The 15,043-nt window shown below is 46.4% G+C and overlaps 1 protein-coding gene across 2 annotated transcripts; it reads right to left on the bottom strand.

Annotated features, from left to right (window-relative positions):
* Positions 1-1,673: 1,673 nt before the first annotated feature.
* Positions 1,674-11,096, bottom strand: LOC114046837 (tribbles homolog 3-like). 2 transcript variants are annotated; one of them, XM_027867371.1, is made up of 4 exons: positions 10,845-11,096; positions 6,427-6,726; positions 4,082-4,374; positions 1,674-3,108 (listed from the first exon to the last, which is right to left on the bottom strand). In XM_027867371.1, exons 2-4 carry the CDS (start codon positions 6,724-6,726, stop codon positions 2,625-2,627), a joined length of 1,077 nt encoding a protein of 358 aa, XP_027723172.1. In that variant the 5' UTR covers positions 10,845-11,096; the 3' UTR covers positions 1,674-2,624. The 2 variants fall into 2 exon arrangements, with proteins under 2 accessions (XP_027723172.1, XP_027723173.1); XM_027867372.1 differs by lacking the exon at positions 6,427-6,726 and having other exon boundaries at positions 10,845-11,095.
* Between the last annotated feature and the right edge of the window lie 3,947 nt (positions 11,097-15,043).

The raw sequence follows: 15,043 nt of genomic DNA, 5'->3' as shown, positions 1-15,043 counted from the left end.
GGGAATGGCTGAACAAAATATGGCACCTACACATGAAGCAATACTATTGGAACATAAGAAATGATTAAAATGAAAGATTCAGAGAAACCTGGAAAGACTTACATTAACAGAGGAAGAGTAAAATAGGCAGAATCAGGAGAACACATTTCATGGCCACAACAACATAAAGGAAAACAACACTGGAAGAGTTCAGAATGCTGATATACAGCAGTGACCAGTAATGATTTCAGAAGACTAAAGGGCCAAGATGTTTTGTTTTGCTTGAATATACTAATTTAGAGTGACAGCATGGCAAAGTGGACATAGAGCTGAACTTAAGAGTCAGGAAGACCTAGATTTGAAACGTGTTGAGGTCGTTACTAACTATGTGTCGACGGTGAGCAATTCTAATCTCTCTGAGCCTCCATTTTCTCATCTGCAAAATGGGGATAATAGCACCTATCTCACAGGGTTCTTGTGAGGCTCAAATAAAACTGTGTAAAGTGCTCTGCAAACTTTAAAGCCATATAGAAATAACAGCTTATTATTATTGTTATTTGTTTACAAGAGAGGGCTCTATTGGGGAAGTCAATAGGAAATGACATTAAAAAAAGAATATTGCATCAATAAAACATTTAAAAAATGAAATTGAATCAAAAAGTCAGTCATGGTGTTCCCTCTGTGTCTACACCAATCTCCCTAGACAACTCCCATTTTTCTTACTCATCCAGATCTCTTCTCTTTGTTTTTAGAATTCCATGCTCAAGAACTTCACACACCTCCTAGGCTGACTTCACCTAAAGGTCTCTAGTCCATGGGTTACCGAACATCCTTTCTCTGAATCCTTCAAAATCTTCATGTTATGGCTAATGTGGAAATGTTCTGCATGACAGTGTGTATGATGGGTATCCAATTTCTGGCCTTCTCGATGGGTGGGGGGAAGGGGTAGAGGGAGGGAGAGAATTTAGAACTGAAAATAAAAAATCAAAACAAAACAAAACAAAAAAAAGAATCTTCACGTTAGTCTGTGCCCAGCTTTTCTCTCTTTGGGAATTCTGAGAGGGAGTGGTCATTTCTCCCAGGGTTATCATCATTTCTACTTTAGCAGCCACCTTCCCCTGGTTGATTGGAATCAGGTGCAGGAAAGCAGCTCCATCTGTGACTTCCCTCAGTTTCTGAATGATGAAATTGTCCTTAAGGCAAGCCAGGAATGGACTTTATTCAGGAATTAGGAAGGTGCAGTAGATAAGAGAAGTGATCTCAGGGTCCTGCCCCTGCCACATCCTGGCTGGGTAACTCTGGGCAAGTCACAATCTCTCAGTGCCCCCAGGAGACTCCCCAAGACCATAAGCTGCAGAGAAGGTGTCAGTCTATAATGGCAGAGGGAGTTAACTCTCAGGAAGTTCGCAGGTCCCATCAAAAAAGAATGTATTGGCTCTTCTAATAGTACTTACACGGCTGACCTCGTGGAGCTATTGTTAAGCCTTAAAGGGCTAGATCAGTAGAAGCTGTCATTATTATTCACAAGGATCCAGCTAGGCTTCTCCCACCTACAGGCAGGTCCAGGGCACCCTAGCCTCCTCATACCCCCCTGAGATTTAGGAAACATGGCCTTTCTCTGATGATCTGGTTTCAAGCCAGGGAAAAAGTGGTGGGGTGAGGTGGGCCAAAGAAACCATATGGAGAAATGGAAGTATTTAAAAAATGTCCTTTATTAGTCAAAAGACAAAAATAGATGCTGCATATAATGTCCTTGCCCCATAGAGTCAATTGGAGGTCCCAAGGGAACTGAGAAAGCAGGTGTCCAGGCACTGGAGCAGGCCCCTGGGGAGAGGGCCTAGTTCTCAGACTGAACCCTTTGACTGGCTCTGAAATCACACAGCCTGAAGGAATGTTGAACTGGTGTCTGGGGACAGGGAAGGGAAAACACAGTTCCCAGAGTAAGTAAGCTGAGGGCCTCTCTTGGGGCCTGAGAAGTCCTTCATACTCTCCTTCCCTGGTCCACCATCAGCCACCTGGGCCTATAATTCCTCATAAGCCTCAGAGCTCTGGAACCAAGGACTGGATCTGATACCTGAGATGACTGCTTCTTACCCACCCCCAAACACAGACCTTCCAGTCTGCCCAGGATAATACCTTCTTCCCAGTCTTCCCACTCCAAGTGAGGCCTCTCCTATTGTTTTCTTATTGGCTGGCTGGTGACCCAGCTCTCCCTCCAGCATCCTTCCTCAGCACTCTGAGTCTCCGGGGAAAGGGCCATGAGGGGGCCTTATGGCAACTCAATTCAGGAAGCTACGGCAACAGCATGACTTCTAGGTGTCTGCACACCGCCGGCTATGTCCGTATGACAACATGTGCACCACTATGCATGTGGTGCAGGATATGTTTGGCCTGAGTTTGCCACATGTGTGTACCAACCTCCATGTATACTAGTGTGTGCACATACTAGCATGTGTGTGAGACAAGTGTGTGTAGCAGGTAACAATCATGTACACATACATGCATCCCTTCTTTTCCACCGTTAAGGCACTTGAATGGGGTTTGGTTTGATTCAAAGAGGAAGGTGGGGGAGTTTCCATGATGTTCCAGCTGCCCCCAGCCATTAGGGCCAGTCAGGGTTATGGCAGAGGAGATGCCCTCCTGGCCTAACTATACAGCTCCTCCTCAGTTTCCTGCCTGGCCTCCTCCTCTCTGGGGTCTTGGCTGTCTGGCACCACTTGCTCTGACCCCCATATTCCAGACTCCTCAGAGGGATCCCCCCCTCCCTGCAACCAGGGATGCAGCAAAATGCCCTGGGCGGTCAGCCTCTCACTGGGCTCCCGCCTGAGCAGGCAGCGGACAAGGCAGCAGGCACGGGTTGAGAGGCCCTCAGGGAGGGCAAAGGCGCCCCTTCGGATCTTGCCAAAGAGCAGGGCAGGGGCTGTGTCCTGGAATGGGTATCGGCCAGCCAACATGGTGTACAGTGCCACACCCAGGCTCCATACATCAGCTGCCTTGCCCGAATACGAGTGCCGGGAGGTGAGGATCTCAGGCCCCACGTAGGCTGGGCAGCCATGCTTATCCCACAGGGAGTCATCTGGCCCCGTTAGCAGACAGGAGTCCTCCAGATTCTCTAGAGCCAGCTTTGTCCTAGGTTACAGGAGGAGAGAAAAAGAGGAAGCCAGGTCATTAATTGTTTGCTTCCTTCTGTGCCTCGGCTCCCTTATCATCATAACAAGAAGGATGCTTTCCCTCTAAGATTATGTTCCATCTTTCCATTTTCTGTATTTCCCATTTTGGAGGCAGCTAGGTGGTGTAGCAGAAAGAGCGCTGGACCTGCAGTCAGGAAAACCTGAATTCAAACCTAGGCTCAGACAAGCCCAAGCTGTGTGACCCCGCACAAGGCATTTAACCTCAGCTTCCCTGTTTCTTCATCTGTAAAATGGGAGGGGAACAATAGCACATACCTCCCAGAGTTATTATGAAGACCAAATTAGATAATAATTATAAAGCACTTAGCACAGTGCCTGGCACTTAGTAAATGCTACACATACATTAGTTATTATTATTGTTATTATTATTATTATCTATTCTATATGTATCTTATATGTACCAAGTTATTTGCATGTTGTCTCCCCATTAGAATGTAAGCTCCTTGAGGGCAAGGAGCCTGCTTTTGCCTTTTGTTATACCCCCAGAACTTGGCACAGTGCCCAGAACATAGTAAGAGCTTAATAAATGTTTATTGACTGACTGATTGATCTCTAAGTTTCCCATCAGCTTTGACAGTCTATGTTCTATGGTCCCTTCATTCCAACACACATTTATTATGAACTAACATCTTGTGTTCTATGATTCTTGGCTGCAAGGGGCATGAGGGGAGTAAGGCCACTGTGGCCATCACTATAACCTGGGTACAAACTATTTGCCAGGAGGAATTGTTTCATTCACCACATTTGTATTCTCAGCACCTAGCATACAGTAGGTCCTTAATGAACAACTGTCCATTGATGGATTGATGGATATAAGCCAAACCTGAGGCTGAATGATTATGAATCCAGGTTTCTTTGAGGGGGGGAGGGAGGGGTGTTCTGGGTTGAGGTGCTTGCTTTCAGGCACTCACCTCTCCTGGTTGACAAAGACAAACTTCCTCAGCTTGAGGTCTCGCAAGACCAGACTGTGCTGGTGGCAATGGGCCACGGCTTGAGCCATCTGGAGGAAGAGTGAGGCCGCCTCCCGCTCAGGGATCCGTCTTCGCTCCCTCACATAGCTGTGCATGTCACCATATGCCCGTGGGAAGAATACATAGACATGGTGCTTGCCCAAGACTGCCTCAGCCACAGGAAGTACATGAGGGTGTCGGGGTAGATGGGCATAGAGAGACAGCAGCTCTTGATAGATTCCGGCTAGATACACCTAGGAAAGGAAGGTTAGGATTAGTTGCAATTCCAATGATGTCCACCAGGGGCCAGCACTCACCAGCACAACCCAGCAGGTACTATGCTAGTTTGGCGTTAACAAGCTAGGGAAATACAGAATCCTAGACTATTGGGGCTGGAAGGGACCTTTGAAAGTCACCTACCCCAAACCCTTTTACATACGGGAAACGGTTGCACAGAGAGAATTGACTTGTCCAAGGTCACACTAGCAGTCAGCAGATTGGGTCTAATATGTCAATGAGCAGGGGCAAGATGAACCCAAATAGCAGATAATCCTTTAAAACAGGTATCTTTGTGTCATGGACCCCTTTGGCAGTCTAGTGAAGCCTGCGGACCCCTACTCAAAATAATGGTGGGGTTTTTTCATCATAACTGAAGGAAATACTAAATTTCAGTTACAAGCTAATGTATAATAGATATAATTTTTCCCATCCAAGTTTACAGACCCCCTGAAATCTCTCTCACACCAAGTTAAGAACCCCTGATCTAAAAAAGAATGGCACATAATGGAGTGCCATCTTCCAACTCGGGCAAAGACTGACTGTATGACCTTAGACAAGTCACTAGCCAGAGTGTGGGGCTTCCTGATAGGCACAAGCTGGGTACCTCTAAGGGCAGCTATTAGCCAGGCCCTCTGGAGCTCTATCTTCTCCTTTGTAAAAGGAGCAGGTTGGACTAGAGCAGGAGGTCTTAGCCTGTTTTGTGTTATGGATCCTTTTAGCAATCTGGTGAAGTTGAACAATCCCTTCTCAGAAGAATAATTTAAATCCATAAAAAAAAACACTTGGGATTACAAAAGAAACCAATTATACCAATTATGTTGAACTACCACTACAAATTTTTTTTTACAAAGTTCATGGATCCCAGGTTAAGAATCCCTATCCCAGATAATTTCTGAGAGCCCTTTCAGCACTAAATCTTCTGAACTTTAGTGGGCCCTGAGACCCAGACACAGAAAGATTCATGTTCTATGTTCTAAAGCCCACTGAAGCCCTGATATACTACGGTCTAAGATCTTCAAAGTGGAAACTGGATGATGCCTTATTGAGGATGCTGTGGAGAGGTACAGACTGGAGTAGAGTAGATGATCTCTGAGGTCCCTTCTAAGACACAGAATCTGTGGTCCGTGCAAGGTCCTTTAGAGCTCTGACATCCTGTGTTCTAACTAGGAGGGAAGGGAATAAGCATTTATATCGGGGCTACAAGGTGTCAGGCACTGTGTTGTTGTTCAGTCATTTCAGGCACGACACAATTAATTGGGGTTTTCTTGGCAAAGATACTGGAGTGGTTTGCCATTTCCTTCTTCAGCTCATTTTATAGATGAGGAAACTGAGGCAAACAGAGGTAAGTGATTTGCACAGGGTCATACAGCTAGTAAGTGCCTGAAAGGGCATTTGAACTCAAGTCCTCTTGACTCTATGTCCTGGTGCTCTATTACTGAGCTACTTAGAGGCCCTTTTACAATGATTTCATTTTATCATCAATAACCCTGTGAAGTAGGTGCTCTTATTATCCCCATCTTATAGTTGAAGAAAGTGAGGCAGACAGTGGTTAAATTATTTGCCCAGGGTCAGCCAGTTAGAAGGTGTCTGAGGTCAGATTTGAACTTAGGTCTCCCTGACTCCAGACCCAGCACCCTAACCATTGTGCCACCAGCTACCTCTAAGGGTATGTTTCTGGTATGCCCAGAAACACTGCCAGTTCTATATTCCGATGAGCCAAATTCTAGGATCTGAAGATGGGAACGTCCAGAGACAGCTCTCTGTCTTCCTGCCATTCCTGAAATCCTCTGGGTTCCTCCAGCTTCCATACCCTAAGGGCAATCTAAGGGCCAGCAGGCAACAGGCTAGAAGTTGGCACCTGACCCTTTGTTGTTATGCACCATGCCTCTCATGCCGCTACCTCCTGTACCCACCGCACTCCCTCCCACAAGCCGAGCTCTCCAACAGGACATTCTCTGACCTCGCTCTCTGGCGCTGTGGAAGAAGTGGTGATACCAGTTGAGGGGTTGGGGAAGGGTGGCTCATACCTTACACATGTACTCTGTGTTTGTGGGGCAATGCACTGCCCGGTAGGCCCTGCCACCTTCCTGGGCCTCTAGGAGTATGTAGGGCCCCAGCTTAGAAAACGCAGCAGGAGCATCAGAGGTGGGCTCTGGTGACCTGATGAGAGGCTGCTGGCAGGGGGCCAGGCAAAGCTGAGGGTCTCGATGGGCTCGCTTCAGGGGGGGCTGCTCTGGAACTGAGTCATCATTGTCATTGTCATCAAATTCCAGCTGCTTTTTCCTCCGGGGAGAATCCATAGAGAGTGTCATTGGAGTGAGGTTCATCTAGGGACAAGAAGGTGAAGAGACTTAAAAAGGGCATAGGAAATGAGGGTTCCTAGGGATCCCCAGGGCATGTCAGGCTGTCACCTATGGAGTTCCTGGATTTAGAGTCAGGGGACCTGAGTTCAAATCTCGGCTCTCCTATTTAATACCTCTATGATCCTGCACATATCAGTTAAAAACTCTTGGTCTCAGTTTCCTCATCTGAACAATTCCTTTCAGTTTTCAATGACAGGATATACCCATGAACAGAATCTATTGTATGGGTCAAGAGTAAAGAACACAGTAAAGGACATCATGTGACATTTTGGAATGGAACAGAAAATAATCAGTGTTGGAAGAGATCTTAAAACATAGATCATGGGGCAGCTAGGTGGCACAGTGGATAGAGCACCGGCCCTGAAGTCAGGAGGACCTGAGCTCAAATCTGGCCTCAGACCAAAACACTTGACACTTACAAGTGACACTAGGCAAGTCACTTAACCCCAATTACCTAAAAAAAAACAAAACAAAAACAAAAAAACCATAGATCATGGGATGTCAGAAGTAGAATGGAGCTTAAGCCAGAATGCTAAAGCTGGAAAGGGCCATTTTACGGAGGAGAAAAGTGAGGTTCAGAGAGATAGAGATTTGTCCAAGAGCACACAGCAAATAAGCAAAAATCGAGACTAAAACTTCAAAACTATGAGGTAGCCTATTTAAATATTATTGGTATCTCAGGAAAGGCAGCTAGGTGGCTCAGTGGCTAGAGTGCTGGACTTGCAGTCATAAAGACTGGAGTTCAAATCCAGTCTGAGATGGTTAGTTGCTGTGTGACCCTGAGCAAGTCACTTAACCTCAATTTGCCCCAATCCACTGGAGAAAGAAACAGCAAACCACTCCAGTATCTTTGCCAAGAAAACTCCATGAACAGCATTGGCATGCTATGGTCCACAGATTCACAAAAGGTTGGACACGATTGAACAACATGGGCCAGCCCTGGAGTCAGACAGACCTAGTTTCAAGTCTGAGGTCTGACACATAGTGACTGTATGAGCATGGGGAAGTAAGTCACTTCACTTTCCAGTGCCTGGGCAATTCTCTCTGAGACAATAGGTTCCAGGGGATTTGCTGATTTTCATTGGTAGATAGTTTCCATGGATTCTTTCTCAGCCAAGGCGGGGTCCAAATGTGTGATTCCATCAAGCACCATGTAAACAAAGGCAGGCAAACAGCCAAGAGAACTCAGCATATTCAGGGGCCTGGTTGAGTGAGGGTCCATGGAGAGTGGGCATCTTGGATTTAAACCTTTCTGGGGCCAGATCACAGCTGTAGAGCCCCAGGGGACCTCAGGGGTCAATGAGCCCAATTCTCTCATTTTACATATGAGCACACTGAGGCTCAAGAATTGAAGTAACTTGTCCAAAGTTACACAGAAAGTGCGTGGCACAGGCAAGACACAAACCTAGATCCCCTTGACTCCAAATCCAACACTCTTTCCACCGAACCTTTTCCAGCTACAAGTCAAAGATGAGGCTTGTTCTCTAAATGTGACCATCCCAGTTTCACAGGATCCTCAGCTCTCTGAGGTAGATGAGACACACAAATCATTCTCCAGCTGATCAATGGAGACAGTGACACCCAGAAAAGGGAAATGACTCAATCAGGTCACAAAGCAAGTTGGTGGCAGAGACCAGCTTGAAACCCAGATGTCTGAACCCCAGCCCTTTTCATGTTCCCACATGGTCCCTTCATGCTCCTCACAGGGGCTCAGGGTGGAGCTGTTGCTCTTAGACTGGACAGAAATCAATGCCAGGTGGCTCCCAGGGGAAGAGCCCTATTCTTTCTCTGGTCCAAGATGGCTTCTAGGAAGCCATCCTATCTTTCTTGACATCCTCTCCTATTCTCTTAGACAGCCTTTCCCTTTCCTGCTGTAATTCAATGTCAGGTACTCAGTTTTAGAGCCCTGGGAATCAACAAACATACAACACAGCTTTTACAGCATGATTCAATACATAAATTCATCCTTCCTCTTCCCTCCCCACCCTGGCAAATGAGCCCCAATCACACACCTCAATGACCTTTTCGCCTAGGTGGTACACTGGAAAGAGTACTGGTCCTGTAGTCAGGAAGACGAGTTCAAATCCACTTTCTCCCTAGCTGTGTGACCTTGTGCAAATCATTTAACTGCTTTCTGCCTCAATTTCTTCAGTTGTAAAGTGGGGATAAGAATAGCACCTACTTCCCAGGGTTGTTAGGAGGATCAAATGAAATAATTATTTGTAAAGTGCCTGGCACATAACAAGCAGTTAATAAATTGCTTATGCTTATTTTATTCCTTCCATCGAAAACTTTCAAGACACATATACACCCCAGAAAAACACCTATGTGATCTTTAGCATGTCACTTAAAGTCTCTGGGTCTCAGTTTCTTCATCTGTAAAATAAGGGATGGAACTAAATGATCTGTAAGTAGCTCAAAACCTGATACTTATGATACCCAAACATACAAGAAGACTAATAGATACATTAGGCAGAACCACCTCTTCCCCCAATATATTTAATATACAGGGACATGACAGGACATAGCCTGACACATTGGAAAGACAAAACATATATAGATATGTATTATACACATATATATACATATATACATATATATACACATATATACATATACATATACATATATATATATATATATACTGTGAATGAACAGACAAGAAACTAGAACAGACAAATTCAATCCCCCAAAGGGGCATACTTCAGACAGTCATACCCAGGAACCTCTCTTGGGGATGGAGGAGGGGGAGATGATGTCTCCCTAGCAACAGGCAGCCAGTACTCCGGTGAGATCGGAAGCTATGTGCCCCTGGGGCATGTGCCAAGGGTGGCAGTGGCCAGCTATAGCTAGGAAGCAGTGAGGGCTGTGGGCATCACAAGGATTGGATCAGCTTCAGAAGGCCCTGTCTGGTACCCGCTACTGCCTGTCCTCAGCTCCTCATACCCCTGTGGAAAGTTATTGGTGTTGAACACAATAAACCTGGCCCCTTAGCAGAGAGGGAGTTGACTACTGTGGTAGAAAGAACACTAATTTGAATTCAGAGGACCTGGTTTCTTAGCTCGATCTTAAAATCCACTAGCTTAAATTTAGACAAGTCACTTTTCCTCCCTGTGCCTCAGTTACCCCTTCTATATAATGGAGACAAAATCCTAGCAGTAGCTAGGGTTTTATCAAGGAAAAGGCTTTTTAAACCATAGAACACTAGAGAGTGTATGCTGTTATTGTTCTTAATCTGAGGCACAAAGCATAGTGATCACGGTAGGCTGGTGCTGGATATGGACCTGGGTTCAAATCTCAATTTTGTCACTACTTGTAATCTAAGTCACTTCATCTCTCAAAATCAAGATGATTGGATTAGATGACTTCTGGGGTCCTTTTCAACTCTAAGTCTACGACTAGCTACACTGTTAAGAAGCAAATCGGCCCTCACACCCAGCCTACACAGGAAACACATATAACCTCACCACACTTCTGCCGACGCATGTCACAGGGATGATGACACACTTCAGGCACCAGAGCCCTGAGGCATCGGGGCCAGGCACCCACCCAAGCTTCATCACCCACTGACACAACTTCCACCCGGACCCTGACACACCCGAGTCCCGGTGATCCAAACGCTGACACATGGACACATACACACACACACACACACACACACACACACACACTCCTCTTTGGTGACATTCTCACCTCTGTCTCCATACGCAGAATACAACCTGACCACTGCAACTTTCTTGCCTGTCTTCCACGCAGACACACACAAGAAGCCCACACACACACAGCCTCCTCTCCGCTGCTCCCTGGCCTGTCCTCGTAACACAAACAAAACAAAAACAAAGAACTTCGACACTGGTCCTCCCCACCACTCGCGCTCCGAACCATAGCTCTCCGCCACTGTCCCCTACACAACTCCCTCAGGCTGCTCCCCTAGCTGCTAGCACATACACAAAACACAACAAAGACCCACAACTCCCCAGCCTCAGCCCCATACGGACACGCAGCCCAAGCCACCCTCCCATCCCATACGGTAGCCAGGCAGACTTATGAGCAACACTGAGTCTCGGGACACGCCGACCTACCTCCGTCTCTGAGCCGGTCTCCCTCCACCCCGCAGGTCTACCTTGCTCTGGAGGTCCGGGGACTCATTTGCTTGGGTCCGGCTGGCTGGGGCTGGGGCTGGGGCTGGGCTCAAAGAGCCCACCGCCCCTGCATGTTTGCGCCCCTGTCCCGTCAGTGCGGAGTCTCTGCAACTGGCTCTATAAGTGTCTGGGCTGCCTCGGCAGATGCCCGGCCCAGCCACCGGCCTGGGGTGATGTAAAGCTGAGCTAATCTCGGGCCCCAGCCTCCCCCATCTCCCGCCCCCCGCGGCGCCGGACGCGTCCTGCCCCGCCCCCTGATTGCAACATCCCCCTAGCCCCGCCTGTCGGGCCCAGGGCTCACATCCGCCCGGGGAAAGGGCAACCTCCCGACCCCTCACACCCGCACAAGCTACCGCTGCGCCTGTCGGCACCCAGGAATCTGAGAGTGAAGGTTTGTTGTCCTGGGGGCCCAGTGTACCCCAACCCTGAGCCCACCTGGGACCAGCAGGAGGAATCCCCATCTCTCCTATGACTTTTGTTCCAAGGCAGCAGGTGCATTGGGATAGGAGGCAAGAGACTTGGTTTAAGTATCCTCCTTGCTGTAAGACCTTGGCGAAATCACTTCCCTTTTCAGAGCCTCAGTTTCCACCTCTGTCAAATTCCAGCTGTAACGTTCTACGTTCTAAAGGCCCCCAAAGCTCTGACTTGGCATGAATCGCACACTTCGGACTCTGACGAACAGAGCCAGTTAACATGCAAACTCTGATCAGACACTGGGAGGGGAGAAATTTGGGGTGTGGGACACTACTATTCCTTTAGAGGAAGAAAGGAAAGATAGGATCTCGTCAGTAACATTCCTTCAAATCTTTCCTCTTGAGCTTTGTCAGACAGTATATCCAAGAACCTCAAAACTTGGAAGCCATTTAGTCCAATCCGTCACAGGTAAGAATTTCCTCTACATCAAACCTGATAAGAGGTCATGTGGCTTCTGCTTAAAGACCTCCAGAGAGGAGGGAATTCACTACCTCTAGGCCAGAGACAGCCCATTCCATTTTTGAATAAATCTAACTTTTATGAAGTTTTTCTCCATATGAAGCCTAAATCTGGGTTTCCAAAATTTCTATCAATTTCACCTACTCCTACCCTCTGTGGCCAAGCATAACAAATTGAATCTCTCTTCCACAAGGGTAGCTTTTCAAATACTTGAAGTCCATCAATCATTTCTAAGCATTCTAATTCTCTCAACCAGTCTTCAAATAAGCAAATCTTGAGGTCATCCTGAAGTCCTTCCTCCGAATGCCCTGCAGCTTACGAATGTACCTCAAATGTGGCACCAGAAGAGATCAAAATACTCCAGATGCCATCTATTCAGATGGCAATGTATAACATGCATGTTGTCGTTCCATCACCAATGACGAGAGCACGCCAATACCGACTGGGGGTGTTCTTGGTAAGGATACTGAGGTGGTTTGCCATTTCCTTTTCCAGTGGATTAAGGAGGGAATAGAGTTTAAGTGTCTTGCCCAGAGTCACACAGCTAGTAAGTTATCTAAGGCCATATTTGAACTCAGATCTTCCTGATGCCAGGCCCAAAGCTCTATCCACTGAACCATCTAGCTGCCTCATAATAGGCATAGAGAAACCATAACCTTTCTCATTCCTTTGTTTTTTTGAAGGCTTTTTTTCATTTTGTTCATAGATCATTAGAGCCAGGAAGGGCTTTTAAGATCATGAAGTCCAACTCTCTCATTTTACAAATAAGGATACTGAGATCCAGAAAGAGGAAGCAATTTTTCCAGGTTTCTTTAGCAAGTTAGTAGTAGAATTAGAATTCAGACCCAAGTCACATGTTTCCAAATCCAGTGTCGTTGCCATTATCCCATGCTGCTTTGAGGACCCCTATGGTAGCCCCACTCCTAGCCCATAGTAACATGAGCTAAGAGTCAAGAGAAACTTGGTTGTACCAGAGATTCTTAACCATTTTGAGGTCAGAAACTCCTTTGGCAATCTGTTAAAGCCTATGGACCCCTCTCAGAGTAATGTTTTTAAATGCATAAAATAAATACATAGGATTACAAATGAAACCAATTATATTGAAATGCAGTTATCAAAAAAAATTAAGTTCAAGAACCCTCAGTTAAGAACTTCATAATCTATTCTAGACCTGCCTCTGCCACTAAACACTCTTGGACAAGTCCCACCACCCCGCCCCCCTTCTCTTAGTTGACTCCTCTATAAAATGAGAGGATTGGACCAGAAGGTTTCTTAGTTTTCTTCAGGCTCTGACATGCTAGGATTCCACCTTAGAGGCCACTCATTCCTCCAGTCTATTTCCTATCCCCTGAGGGTCAGGTGTTTCCAGCCACTAGTGTTCCCTGTGCTTTGCAGATATCCTTCATCAGGTGAGACGTTGGAGCCAGTGCCCCTGAAGAAGCACTGGGTCATGGGATGCTGGGGGCAGAGGAGCATCAGGAGTCTGAGTCCAGATGAGGTTCCTGGAGGACAGTCTGCTTAGGAAGCTCAGGACTGAAGTTAGAATCTTATATACCACTCAAGTTTAACACAATCTCAAACCAGACCAAGGTCAGCTTCCCAGACAGCTAGAAGTGCCTCCTCCTGGGAAAGCAGAGGATTGTGAGAATCCCATAGAGAAGTAACATGGTATAATGCAAAGAGCTTGGACTTGGCGGGTAGGAAACAATCTCAAATTCTGGCTCTGTTGTTTTTTGGCTGGATGGAACCACCCTCTCTTAGCCTTAGTTCCCTCATCCGTAAAATAGCAAGAAGGATCCTTGCACCACCTTCTTCCCAGGTTTGTTGTGAATAAACCTTAGCGAGCTAGGGAAATGAGAGTATTTAAGATTAAGTCAATTCAAGTCAACAAGCACTTATTGTGTGCTTATTATGTACAGACCGCATTGAGATTATAAGGATTTTTTCTTAAATGCTGCAGTTCTTCCCCTTGAGGAGCTTACAGTCTACTGGAGGGGTGGGACGTGTGGGGATACAACTGCACCTTTATAGTAAGTTGTAGTCTCTGAAGAGAAGTCCTTGCCTTTGGCACTAACTAAACCTTCTAATGTTTATAAAGACAGTGCTGTTTTTGAAGGTACTGCTCAATTTAACAGCATCCCAGCACCCGAAAAGGACTTTACCTGACGAGAGAGCTCTCTAAAGGGAAAAAGTGGAGGTGACTCTCAGCCTGTTCAGGACCCCCACACTCTGAGTCCCCTGTCAATCAGCCCACATTTTCTGAGCTCACTTGTGTGCCTAGCCCTGTCCTCCTGGCTTAGGAAGGCACTGGAAAAGAATACTGTCTAGCCCTGCCTCCAGATATTTCACAGTCTATTTGGGGAGTGGAATGGTAGCTCCTTGATGGCTGGGAAAATGTCATTTTTTATGTGTTTAACATGTAACAGGCTCTTAATATTTGTTGAATTGAAGAAAGACCCATGTAGGGAAACAGAGAAAAGACAATCCCAGACCAACTACGTTCACCTGTTCCCGATAAAATGAGACTGGAACTGGAAGGGGGTCTTAAAGAATGGATCATGTTTGGAAGGGCAGAGAGGAGAGTGGAAGACATGTTAGCCAAGACTTGAAGAATGCAATGTCTGCAGAAGGTGTCTGCCTGGATGGGGACAGGACTGGAAAGCAGGCTATGGGAAGAACAGTTGGAGCAACTGGGGAGATAGTATGGTTAGCCTGGGGAAAAAGAAACTTAGCAGGAATATGAGAAGCAGCCTAGTGTTGGGGACACTGGATGAGGAATAGTAGGACTTGGTTTTCCATCCTGGCTCTCCTACTTCCTGCCTGTGTGACCTTGGATAAGTGATCAAGCCTCTCTGGCCTCAGTTTCTTCCTCTGTAAAATGAAGGTATTGAACTAGATGATCTCAAAATCCCTTCTAGAGCTTAATCTTATAATCCATGTGAAGTGGTGTTAGATTTGTTGGGCTTACACCCAAAGGGAGAAACCAGAAAGAGGGAGCAGATAATGCAGAAAGGCTGATTTAAGCTTAATATTAAAAAACAAAACAAACTCTAGCCAGGGGTGGGGAACCTGCAGCCTTCTAGGTCCTCAGGTGTGGCCTTTTGATGGAATCCAAGTTTACAAAACAAATTCTTTTATTAAGGGGACCTACTATATAGGTTCCCCACCCCTGCTCTAGACCAATCAGAGCTATTCAAAAGTGGATT

Source organism: Vombatus ursinus, unplaced genomic scaffold, assembly GCF_900497805.2.
Source record: "Vombatus ursinus unplaced genomic scaffold, bare-nosed wombat genome assembly UNPS02014786.1, whole genome shotgun sequence".
Taxonomy (NCBI): domain Eukaryota; kingdom Metazoa; phylum Chordata; class Mammalia; order Diprotodontia; family Vombatidae; genus Vombatus; species Vombatus ursinus.
This window is presented reverse-complemented; position numbering and strand designations above follow the sequence as displayed.

What these genes read in the sequence shown, in the direction of transcription:
- LOC114046837 (XM_027867371.1), bottom strand. Translation starts at nt 6,726, where the DNA reads ATGAACCTCACTCCAATGACACTCTCTATGGATTCTCCCCGGAGGAAA. An exon ending in ACACAGAGTACATGTGTAAG is followed by an intron (nt 4,375 to 6,426) that starts GTATGAGCCACC and finishes TTCCTTTCCTAG; the next exon opens with GTGTATCTAGCCGGAATCTA. An exon ending in GTCTTTGTCAACCAGGAGAG is followed by an intron (nt 3,109 to 4,081) that starts GTGAGTGCCTGA and finishes CCTGTAACCTAG; the next exon opens with GACAAAGCTGGCTCTAGAGA.